General features: G+C 40.2%; 1 protein-coding gene across 1 annotated transcript in view; it reads left to right on the top strand.

Moving 5' to 3' along the window:
- The window catches only part of ccdc33 (coiled-coil domain containing 33), a 94,870-nt gene extending 82,367 nt beyond the window's left edge, over window positions 1-12,503 (top strand). Inside the window, exons 14-23 of the mRNA XM_066701770.1 lie at window positions 1,674-1,906; window positions 2,999-3,062; window positions 7,480-7,675; window positions 8,947-9,035; window positions 9,317-9,448; window positions 9,822-9,906; window positions 10,202-10,332; window positions 10,485-10,574; window positions 10,941-11,057; window positions 12,072-12,503. Of these exons, the coding sequence (XP_066557867.1) occupies window positions 1,674-1,906; window positions 2,999-3,062; window positions 7,480-7,675; window positions 8,947-9,035; window positions 9,317-9,448; window positions 9,822-9,906; window positions 10,202-10,332; window positions 10,485-10,574; window positions 10,941-11,057; window positions 12,072-12,134 (1,200 nt within the window). The 3' untranslated portion in view covers window positions 12,135-12,503. The remainder of the gene's footprint in view (window positions 1-1,673; window positions 1,907-2,998; window positions 3,063-7,479; window positions 7,676-8,946; window positions 9,036-9,316; window positions 9,449-9,821; window positions 9,907-10,201; window positions 10,333-10,484; window positions 10,575-10,940; window positions 11,058-12,071) is intronic.
- The last annotated feature ends 33 nt before the right edge of the window (window positions 12,504-12,536 follow it).

Genomic DNA, 12,536 nt, shown 5'->3' with positions numbered 1-12,536 from the left:
TAATTACCATGAAGAGAGAGTCCTTTGTTCTTACATGAATCCAATCAGCCGAGAGATGGTAAGGGGTAATAATTGTCTCTACATTAGCGTTTTCCCCCCACTGGAATTCCATTATCAGATATAATAAGTCTAGTAAAAACCCAGTTTGTACAGTAATTGCATTCTCCAGGAATTCAGACCATAAAACTGCAGGGAAAGTAGCTCTGAGGGCCACAAGGGTCAAGTGTTTGATCCAGGGAAATCAAAAACGCTGCTCACGTAATGCTGCGTGAGAGCCAACTTGCTGAGAGTGCCAAGCAGAAGAGGCAGTAAGGACTGCCACTCCACGGATTGCATGCCACGCTGATGTGATTCAGAGCACTGTGAAGATCTACCACCCCCCACCCCCTTTAAAATGAATATATGATGGATATAAAGCTCTCATGGTTACATTTGCATATTAATAGATCAGTTAAAACTACACCCCAAGACACTTTTAAAATAACAGGAACAAAACAAAAATGAAAGAAAAACACAGCTGTTAGAAATACTTTTATTTCCCCAAAAGATTTCCATATATTGGGCAAAACACAATTCTTATATAACAAGTGTCTACTGCACTATTTATTTACTGAGTGACACAATTATCCTGTTCCATTTACCATTCAAATATGTAAAGAGTCTAAATTGGACTTCCCAGCTGGAGAGCTATTGCAATTAAACCAGCTTTCTCATTCTCTGTGCTTTGTGTACTCCAGTCTTTTTAATGTGCTGTTGAATGCATTCTACCTAAAGAGTGCTACAGTTGCTTTAAACTGGGCATATTAGCAGTACTTTCCTCCTTTGTTCATTGGCCCCTCTGGTTGCTATGGGGAGCTTCTGTTGTGGTAACACTGAAGCCACACAATGAAAACAGAAAACAATGGGAGTTCGTTCTTGGTATTTCACTTTCAGGCCTTCCACGGGCAGCGTTTAGGGATTTTGTCCGAAGAGTATTTGCAGTCTGTTTTCTGTAGATGCAGGCTTCTAAACAAGATGCTAAAATACTTGCCACAACAAAGGTAGGATCCCCTATGCATTGGTGTCTTGACAACACTAGGTAAATACTTTCCTGTGTTTGTTTAAGCGGGATGGGTATGTGCTGTGTGTCCTGTGGCCAGGATGTCTTCGTTGTGGTGAATGTGAGCTTAACTTACCCCTGGCAACCAAGTTTACAACCTGCTTGTGCAGGGAGACCATGCTCTGTTAAGAAATGCTCTTAGTCTTCATTGACATTGGATGATTGGCTTCTGACAACTTTAGACTGGATTTGCCATGGGGTTTTAAATACGATTGTACACACTAAATGGCTGGATACTACAGGCCACACACAACTACAGTGAGTACTTTGGGAGAGTGAGTAGTAGTGGTAATAACTGACTCTGCCTTTCACTTTGAGAAATCTAGTTCCTGTTTTTGTGATGCAAAAATTATACACAGTAGGTCTTTTTACCAGTTTATTAATGTCTATAAACATTCATCTATTGAAAATGTGTTTTTATATTTGGACTATTGTTTCAGAGGTAGCCATTATGAATGAGGCCTAAGATTTAACTTAAAGATTCAAAGTGATTATTTCACTTGTATGTGATTTGTTTGTGTAGATGTACCTCCAGAAAGCTGATTAGATTGCCAAATGTACTTTTTCTCCCCAGCTCCAGAGAAATGGGCTTAATTTCCCATCATACGATGCCCTGGCAGAAATTCTGCCGGAGTACGAGTTCCTCTTCAGGGCACCTATCTCCTCCAAGGTGGGGTTGGATCATCTTGGACAGTACAAGCCTCAGAAGCAGGAGGGGTCTTCTTCTCCAGCCCAGAATGGGCAGCAGAGACCCCTAGATACCCACCCCTTAAACCAGACCTATAGGCTACACTCCAGAAACCAGAGGTAAGGTTTACCACAGGTATTGTGTTAATAAGAAATTGTAGCTGGGTTGTCCATATGCATCAAGTGTAGACCACCTGTCAGGGTCTGCTCCAAGGAAGGTAAAATAAGCCAGGATTGTTAGACGCTCGATAACCTAACATAACTGATCACTTGACCCTCCATTGTAGAATAACTGAACACACTAAGATTAGTTTTCCTGAATTGGTATTTATTAGTGGGGAGTTTAATACTCCTATGCTACAGCAGCTTCTCACTTCCTTTAGCTTAAACAAAACTGAATTGAGTCCGACTTGACCAGAATTTCCAGCAGATTCTGTCCAAGAGAGTTTTGGGTGAACTTGCTTTTCTTCCAAAACCCAGTATACTATTGAAACCACTGCAGATAAACTGAGGAATTGTCAAAAGTGTATGAGCAAATCAGTTTGGTGGCAAATCTCAGTGGAGCATCTTGAAGTGCTGGGGGAATTTTGCCTTTTATATTGAACTGCACTGTACTTTCAAATGGCATAAATGCCTCTTTTGAGTCTTCACCACAAGATGCTTTGTTTAGATAAACTGTCAATCTGTAGTTTTTTCTGAAAAAAAATGTCTGGGAATACTACTAGATCTACGTCTAATATGGTATGTAAAAGAATATGTTATTCCTATTACTGTAATCCTGTGAATCATTTGTTTGTTAAATGCAGTAATTACTTCAATTACATGTTACATTTAATTTCTGTGAATAAAGTTACATTTCAGTATTATATCCGTGTTTGGTTCATTAAGCAGGTAACACAACATAGTTTTGAAATTATAGAGTTTTTACATTTTATTTGGATAATTTGATATTTCAGTTGAAAGTAGGTGCACTGACTCTGACAAAATGAAATTGAAGCATTGAAATGCAAAAGCCAGTGTAAGATAAACAAGATATACTTTCCAAAAGTATTTACCCTTCAGTGTCACTGAAACATTAATGGTTTTAAAGTCCAACATCAAACATTTATACGAGGCAATCATTGCCAATAGAGGAAGGTTTCTTCTCTCAAGTCCCAAAAATTAGTTTGCATGTCATTGACATGTCATTGACCGTATGTCTCTTTCTTTTAGACCCCATCTACCAGAGTATGAAGATGATCCCCCAACAGTAGACGTTACTGAGCACGAAGCCAGGGTGAGTAAAGGGTCATCAGCCTCCTTAGACCAGCAGCTCCCAATGGGCAAATAGAAACTGGCCATTGGATAACTGTCCCTGTGGCTTGCTGGGCAGCAGTGCATTGTGGTCTTATTCATTACATTTACAACAGTCCATAAATAATAATAATGAATGACCTTAGAGCACACACTTTGGAATATGCATGTATTGATTTTCAAATCTGCCAGTACTGGGATAACACTGGTTAGCTGCATTGATTAACAGCTGATGATTAACATAAACAAATCAATAAACACCATGTTTGAGACATGCAAAATGTATTACACATTTTAAACTTGAGAAAAGTTTGATTATAGGTGGAATTACAGGAAGATTGTCTGAGCCTCTATGGGGACTAGTTGTTTTGCAGTTTGGATGCCATCTCGCACTCTTGGGGAGAATCTGTTGAGCTCCTGTGGAATTGATTAAGCTCCCCTTTGAAATCGAAAATTGCTGTGTACTCTCAGCGCCTTGGAAATGTCAGCCACAGTGCTGCTGTATAGAGCTGTTGATTTGCACAAGCTGATTATGCAGTGTTTCCAAAGTTTAAATGTCAATGAGAGAGCCTGTGGCGGTGAGGGGTGTTATTAATCCTTTTGAAAACCATGTCACATTACAGCTCACATGCCAGTATGGTCAAGACATTGAGGGATTAGCACTTGGGGGAAATGCCACAAATAATTTTTACTTTGTAACCGATATGAAGGTAAAGAGCACCAGAATTTAAATAAATGAATGCTTTTTTCCAAAATTCATTGATATTAAACTTGAAAGCCACTTAAAATGGAGCGACTACAATTCAAATTTATGACAATGGAAAATGCTTCAAGGAGCTTGTTTTGAAGCGCTTTTCACAGAGGCAGCGAAGATATGCCCCTATTTCAAGTGTTTGGTGATAGGCTGGCCATGTGTCAGACAGTTTGCCAGGTTGCCTTTCTTTTCGTCACAATCGACATATTTTATGCATTTTGTCTACCAGACTATGTTCACACTGAGTTTTTTAAACTGTAATTAGTGTGAATTGTACTGGCAGTCTTTTTGTGTTCTTTCAAAAGTGTGAATTGATGTGATGTATTCATTTTTATACTAGTGGTTCTAAATAGACTGAGGGGTGATATGGTATAGTCTGCTATTGTCAGTATTTTTGTTTCCCCATGCGTCAGGTACCACTATCTCATATATTTAGCAAACAATATTTGACATGAGCACCAAACATAGAGGCTTGTAAGCCAACTCAGTATGTCTTGAAATAATGGTATTCTGAGAGATCCAGAGCTGAAACTCTCTGTATGGATCACATGTTTTACAGCTATAACAAAATCTGAAATTAAATATTTTGACACACACACACACTCTCTCTCTCTCTCTCTCTCTCCTCTAACGTGGGTCTTTCAAGCAATCAACTTGCCATCTGTGTTTGGAGTGTAATTGTCCTGGAGCGAGAGTAAATGCAGTTTGGAGGCCCAATCTCTGTATTAAAATTCATAGCATTCACAGGAGAGTCCTGATTTGTGACCCATATGATTGAGCTTCCCACATTCTCATCAGAAACCCCCCCCCCACCTCCCCTCCAACAGTTGGGACCCAGTCTTCTGTCTCATCTGCAATCATAATTCTCGCCCTTCATCTGCAATTTCAATTAGGCGCCCAATTTCCTTCTTGGTACCCAGGGGGCCACCAACCCAGTCTGGCCTAGATCTGAATGTCCTAACCATTGGAGCTGCCCACCCAACCCCTTAAGAGCTTATAGCAGCAGATACTGACAACAGCAAGGCCACTCACAGGGCTTACTGGACCAGACTGATGCATTGCAGTGCATGACAGGGTGGGCGCATAATACCTGCTTGTTGTTACATGACATACAAGGGAGAACAAAGACTTTTAGCACAGAGCAATAGGTGGATCAATGCTCCAGCACTACTGTATTCTTATCTGCATATGTCAAGAGCTAGTTTTATTTTCTCCTCCAAGCACTAATTCTGTGTCCATCTTCCAACCTTGCTTCTTTAACAGGCCTTGATAAGAATCTTAGAGATTGCTTTTCAACATACTAGTTTGTTTTTTAATCATTTTTTTCTTTTATATAAATGTATAGTCTGCCCTATCTGCATCCACCCTCTTTAATGAAGTAAAGACCATTAAGAATCTATTCCTTTGTGTAACGTTGCCATGATGTAGGAGAGAGGTAAGATTGTCATCAGTATATTACATTTTTACATAAAATATTCAAAGTACAAATCTGGAAGAGTACACAATGTGATTTTAAAGCTTGTCTGTTTGATATTATGTACATTTGTTCAGATTCACGTTTTGTTTACAAACAACAGCAATCCTATAATATTGATAATGATGATAATACAATCTATATATTAATTATTGTAATAATACTCTATATTTTACAAGAGAAGTATTGTTTACATATTTTAATACACACATCTGTAAAATTATAATCACAGAAAATTAAAATTAAGCTGCCAGAATGTGTTTTACTTAATTCTATGAAGTATTTATAAGGTGTGTTTTACACATGCTGTTTTTCTCAGACTTTATGGTGTGTTTAAGAAACAGAAAACATATTGTTGTCTGCAGATATTATATACATACACCTGTTCCTCATATATAGAGCAGGAATAAAAACAGAAAAAGACAACTAACAACATCAGCAGTAAAACATTTTCTTTTACAATCTTTCTTTCTTTCTGTGTTTTCAAATGTACATCAAGAAATTAGTATCTTCAGTTCAAGGTTACCTAGATATGCATAATTTTGTGCCACTTGTCCTATCACAGACTGCTTTATGGGGCTTTTGTAAATGAGTGTGTGAAATGGGTGCAGCCCTCATAATCACAAATCCCCCAGATCAGCCCAGTGCACACGGATACCCATAGCCACAGTGTGCTGGTTATCTGGCTCCTTAGTGTCCCAGTGCTGACGGGTGATTACATTGTACACCCAGCCAAAGCTAATCAATTTAAGGGGGATCCTCAAATACTGTATCAAAAAGAATCCGCTCCTGCCAGACTCATTCCTATCCTAATTATTCTATTTCAAAAAAATAAAAAAAAGATTAGAGAAGAAAGAAATTAATATTAATAATTCAGGGACTGATTGCTGTGACGAATTGCTCTGACACACACCATCTAAATCGAAATGTTACTTTTAATCCTGCTGTGACATTCTTCTATTCTTCTGAGTTGATGTTTCTCTGAATTTTTCCTCCTGTAAAACATCTCTCAGTGAGGTAGTACTCTGCGGTGTGGACTACAGGGGCATCTTGTGGTGGAAACCTGTAATAAGGAGAATTGCCGTTCTGTGGCGGAAGTGTTGGCACTGTTCTGATTAAAAACAATGCAGACGCCATAACCTTGGGGTTAATTGTGGCTTTTAACCCCCCCCCCCCCACTAACACCGGCAAAAGCTCCGACCGCCCCGCTCTCATTGGAGAAAACTACGGCCGCCCCCCAAACCGCCCCCCCTTCCTCTCACCGGAGAAAACTCCGCCAGGAATTATTTTGCCTAGGGCCCTCACACACTCTAGAATCGCCACTGAGTGCAGCACATTTATAAAGTTGTTCCTGGCAAAGAAATGTCCCTTCCTTCAATGCTAAAAAATGTATAACTTTATATTTTCTTAATGTTGGATAATTCCACTTGATTGTTTGTGATGTGGTGGGTCAGAAGGAAGAGAAAGCACTTAATCACAAGCCTTCATCCATCACCTCAAGGCCAGCAATCCTGCACAAGGTCTCTGTCCTATCAGGGGGAACTTTCCTGGGCTGGACATCCTGCGGGGCTGTCAAGGCTGCAGCCTGACAGCTGGGGAAACAAGCTCTATAGATTTATATGTTAGATTTCCAGTGGTCATCCAGCCCATGAGGGGACCTTGAGGGGCCTGTGGGAGGTGCTACCAAAGTATATTATTTCAAACTGACCATGACCCTGATGCTGTGGTCCTGCGAGGCTCCTGAGTCTGGCCTAGGCCCAACGCTGGCCCTGAGAGGGCTGTCTGTGCTCTGGATGACATGACGCTAGTGTGGAAGAACACAGAGGGAGTAGTGTTCACCAGGCTGAAAGAAACAGTACTATGCTGTACCTGTCATGTCTTCACATTTTCAGGTCTATCCATTATTATATATGATAAATCCCATTTTCTCTGCTTTTAGTACAGAGAAATTGTATTGTTTTTTTTTTATACCTGTGACAACACTTGTCATCACTGTGGTTCCCATCATACAAGAAAGTTGTCAGACTGCCCTTCAACACAACTCTATATCTCATTCCTGACTTTTCAAATGTACTTTTTAGGTTTAAACTCACAAACCTATTTTAGGCAGCAGCCATTTTCAGTTAAGCAGCCAGTGAAAGAGACTGACAGTGGCTCTGCTGTTTCCATTAGGAGGTTGACAACTACCGCACAGCCATGCGCAAGATGGCGGAGGATATCATCGCTTTGCGGAGGCAGGTGGGTGGCCTGGAGGAAGACAACAGCAAGCTGCGCAGTGACCTGAACCTGCACCAGGACCTGGGCCGCACACTGCTGGAAGACACCGACATCGACGTCATGACCAAGGCTGAGATCGCAGACAGAATCGGTACTGCTCTCCCCGTGTCCTGCTAAATCACTCTGACACTGCCTTCTGCTGCACTTGACATACAGAACCATAAACAGTGGTATTTTCTACTAATAAATAAAAAAGTATACATGCCATTGACAGGCTAAAGAACACTTTTATAAACATAATTTGCCGGGCGGGGTTAAAATGGCAAATCATCATAATGTTTTTTACAAAGAGACTTCCTTGGTCAATTGTGGTAGAGGTTTCTAAATCAAATATTAACAAATAGCACCTTATTTGATCCCTATAATGGTTTTAAAATATACATGGGAAATTATACAACATATTCAGAAACAAGCAAATTAATTTAAAATATCTATGAAGTCTTCTATGCCACAATAATAATCCACACCCTTGGTTTAAAAAACTCACACTGGGGCACATGTTTCTAGCCTAAAACATAATGAGCAGACCCAAAATAGCATTTAAATTCTCCTACATTTTGAGATTACTGTTTATAATAACCTTGCACATTTTCAGCCAAGTCGCTAAAAAATTTGAATTAGATTCTGTTGAAAGTTAAGCTTTGAAGACATCTACATTTTCATGTGGCTGGGAAAAGTTTTAGGAGTAAACTTATCCTTGATTTATTCCAGTTAATCCTTGCTGGTTGTGAAGGCATTGCTATTTGTGCCACTTTCTGATAAGGCAGCTCATTCTGGTATGACTGGGGCATGATAAGCAGTGCAGCAATGAATCTCTTATCTCCTGAAGGACAGAGCCCAACCTCGAGAAACGCGGGTCTTTAGTGAAAGGACATTTGCGAATTTCTGTTCATCAAAGTATGAATTGTCTGCTTAATTTATTTTGTGCAAAACAGTTTTTTTCCCCTTAGAATTCAGGAAGTTTTGCTGAATGTGTTTGTAGAAGTTTGCTTAATAAAAATGGGAATAAAATAATTGCAAAGCTATGAGAACCAGTGAACCTTAATGTAGTATAATGTATTGTTTCTCTGTAGTTTCAAATGAAGCATTGCACTGATACTGAATGTAGTTTGAGGTGCAGTAACTCTAAGGAAGTACTTGCATTATAGCTTATGATGCATAATGTTTTGTTGAAGGCAGTGACTTGGAACTGAAATTGGGCATCACGTATGGTCACAGTCAGGCAAAACCGTCTCTTGTCTGTTAAGACAAGACACAGAACTAGGATGTTAACCCACCTGAAATGCTGGGGAGTTCATTGTTTTGTTGTTTTATTGGTGTCCCTCACCTATATCAGTGTGGTGATCTTGTGTTTTGTGACAGCCTCCCTGAAGTTCAAGCTGGCAAGTGGGACAGCTGAAGTGACCGCCCACAAGGACAAAATCCAGCAGCTGCAGAACGAGCTGATCAGGGTAAGGACACCACAGACACAAGGGTGTCTCCCTGCATGGTGATGAGGGTGGCTTCCAACTGTCTTGAAATTCCCTCAAAACAGCTGCCTTGCAAAATAACCACATGCAATGTTTCGATTCCTCCTTGGTGTAGTCCATATACATGTGGGATAAATATGTGTATGAAATGACATGGTGTGTGGCAAAAAATGTAAAGATCAGAGACACTTCTGGCACAGTTTTGATGACCACCATGGTCCTGCTCAGGCCACGTATGCAGTCCCCATACTCTCTCTCCTCAGAAAAATGACAGTGAGAAGGAACTGCTGAGGCTGCAGAGAGCCCACCAGCAGCAGCAGGTTGTGCTGCAGAAGTACCAGGGCCGGGTGACCAAAGTCAACAGTCTGGAGGCCACAGTGCAGCAGCAGGAGAAGGTACAGTACAGGGTCACCAGGGACCTGAGCTGAGGGAGGCCCTGTTCAGTGTGTTTATCAGAAAACAATGGTGCTCGTGTAGAGTGTTTCCACTTGACACAGTTCATACAATGTCCCATTGGAGCTCTGGCATGTTTTAATTTAGATTAGATTAAATCAATGTATTATTGTAAGTGTCATTTTTCTGACTGTTTCAAGCAATAACACCAAACGGAAGCAGAGCTTTATTAAAATAAAATCCAGGTATCCATTTCTATTCATTACCTTAGAAATGTGAAAAGTCAAATGTCAGTATTTTGTGAGGTTAACATAACAAACCTATGTAGATGTCTAAACATATTAATGCAGAAAATATTCTTTGATTCTGTTGCAGGTCATTGAAAAGATGGAAAAGCTTCTGGATAGAAAGCTGAAAGAGCAGAAGAAACAACCAACAGGCTCTCTGAAAGAACAAGCAGGTCAGAATCACCGACAGCATTTCAAACAGAACACAGAGCAACTGAGAAACCAGGAAAGATTTCCCATTCATTTGATTTAATCTAGTAAAAGTCTGAGCCCCTTTTCAACGACTAAAGAAAGCCCTGTCTCATTTAGCAGTAAAATAAACATGTTACTGTACATTTACAACTCCTATACTCTTTTTTTGCGGAAGCAAAATTGTAGATAATAATGAACGTCTTCAGAGCTGCTGTAGAATTGATGATGGATATGAGATTGGTTCTCACGTGAAGCATTGTGTTCCCATGTGAGCAGGAGAAGGTGATGACAGAAGGAAAGAAATGGAGTCTGCACTGGCCGCGGAGAACTCGCGGCTGAGGGGAGAGCTGGAGAAACTACGCTATCAGTCAGGGCCCGTCGTGACCCAGCGGCCTGCACAAGTGATGGTTAGACCTTTCAGGATATAGAATGAACCCATTGTAAATCCTTATCTTTTAAGTGAATGTATGGCTGGGTTTGGTTTAGGTCTAACATTTAGACTGTTTAAGGATGGTTTTAACAATTTTACCCCAGTGTGTGCTTTAATTCTGTCTGTCAGACTCAGGACATGTTGGCGGACAGTGAGAAGATGAGTCTGCTGGGCCGGCTGGAGAAGGCCCAGGCACGCATACAGATGCTGGAGAGTCAGGTAGGCTTCAGCAGTGTATGCTTTTAACTAAAACTTACTGTTTGAAAGAGTATCTTCAGGAAAAAAAAAAATTACAACATAAAAAAATGTCCATGATGTTAAATTTGACTACATCTCCACAATTCATATAGCCTGGTGTTCCTTCAACCATTTGTGTATATGCGTTACTGGTCAGTTCAGATGCCTTAGCCATGGTGTAAATATTTGTAATGGGTAACCATTTTTATTCCAGTTCCAGCTAGAGTCCGTAGCAGTTTTTTGTAGTCTCGTCAATATCAGAAAATGCTATTATAGGTGCATTGGGGCAGAGAGTGCCAGGTTAGAGCAGAGCAGAGCGGGTCGTGTCTGACTGTGTGTCTGTCTCAGCTGGAGGAGAACAGCAGGCGCTGGGGGCGGGAGAGGCAGGACTTGCTGACCCGACTTACTGAACACGACCACGGCTTCGCACGCAGCTCCACCATGATCCTGCATGACTTCCCACTGGTCAGTACACACACTCACACACACACTTCTGTTTAAAATAGATAGACACAATATGAATGAAAAGGCAACCACCACACCAGGCTAAACCCAGACCTACTTCTATCTGCTCCTACTACTATCAATAAACCACCCACGGGGTTATGTTTTGGGGTTTTGTCTTAATCTACAGGATTTCTGTATCATGTACTAACTAGCTTTGGTTGTCAAAAATGACATTTGTAAGCCAATTGTCAAGAGGTGTGCAGAAAAAATAAATAAATGATGCGTGTAGGTGGAAGGTTCACCACAGAAGCACTCGATGTCAAAACTTTTCCATCATACCTCCTTTCATTCACCATTGAAAGGCATGTTCGGGTGCCATCAATACCCAATAGTGTAAATGCCAGCCAGTATTTCTTATAATGTATGAATAGTCGTTCACAAGCCAGTGATTGATCATTCCTGGCAGCACACACCATTGTCTAAGGTTAAACCTGAACCGACCGCCCTGAGTGTGTTGATTTTGTGTAATCTAAAGTGGCTCAGTTGCCAGTCTGGTGCAGAGGTGTACCAGACAAAGACCGCTTTTCAAGAAGATGTGGACATGTCTCTACGGTTTCTGATGCCCTAGTTTCAAGTCTGGAGACTGGCAATGGCAACATTGTGTAAAATTACAATAGGATGATGTACAGGGAAAGTAAGCTTGCTGACGTAAATAGAGAGATTGCTTAACCTGAATGAAAAGGTAGGATTCACTGAGTGGTTTACAGTCCACAAGAAGGGGTGTGCCCTGGGTGTTTGAGCATGTAGCTTTGAGAAAAGAGCTTCAGCTGTGTATGAATGATTTAATTCACTTGGCACTAATTATTGTTGTTGTTTGAAAGGTTGGCAGGGCATTGAAACTTAACAAAAACACCAAAAGCCACATAAAATGTAAACCTAAATCAACACAAACTGTACATATCCATGTTTTGTAGTTCTAACGGACAGATGATGATTATTAATTCATTTTTTGTATGTGTGTGTTCTTTGCAGAAGAGTGTCTCTGACTCCCTGTTGAACCACAGCCGACACCGCAAGTTGGACCCTCTGACGTAACATTTAATCAATGTCCCTAATATGACACCACCCAAAAAAGCATCTTTATTTTTTTCTAATATAAAATATATAATTTTGTTTATAAAAAAATCAGACTCCAAAATAATTCTTATGTATATATTTAATAAAATAATTTTTAAAGATTATTCCAAAAATGTGTAAATGACAAGGCAAGACAGTATTACCACAAAAACATTTGTTACTAATTAATTTGTTACATTTGTTACTTACATTTGCACAGAAATATTTGTCCGAATTCTATATTTAGTGTTTACATGAACTCCCAACAATATATAAAAATGTACAGGTGAGATAAGATGAGAGAGTATAGGATATCAGTCTATCATCCTGAATAGTTTAATGCAGTGTTTTGCTGCTTGATGGTTTGGAATCAATTCACCC

Source organism: Amia ocellicauda, chromosome 4 (genome assembly GCF_036373705.1).
Source record: "Amia ocellicauda isolate fAmiCal2 chromosome 4, fAmiCal2.hap1, whole genome shotgun sequence".
Lineage (NCBI taxonomy): Eukaryota > Metazoa > Chordata > Actinopteri > Amiiformes > Amiidae > Amia > Amia ocellicauda.
The sequence above is the reverse complement of the archived record's forward strand: the minus strand, read 5'-3'. Positions and strand labels throughout refer to the sequence as shown.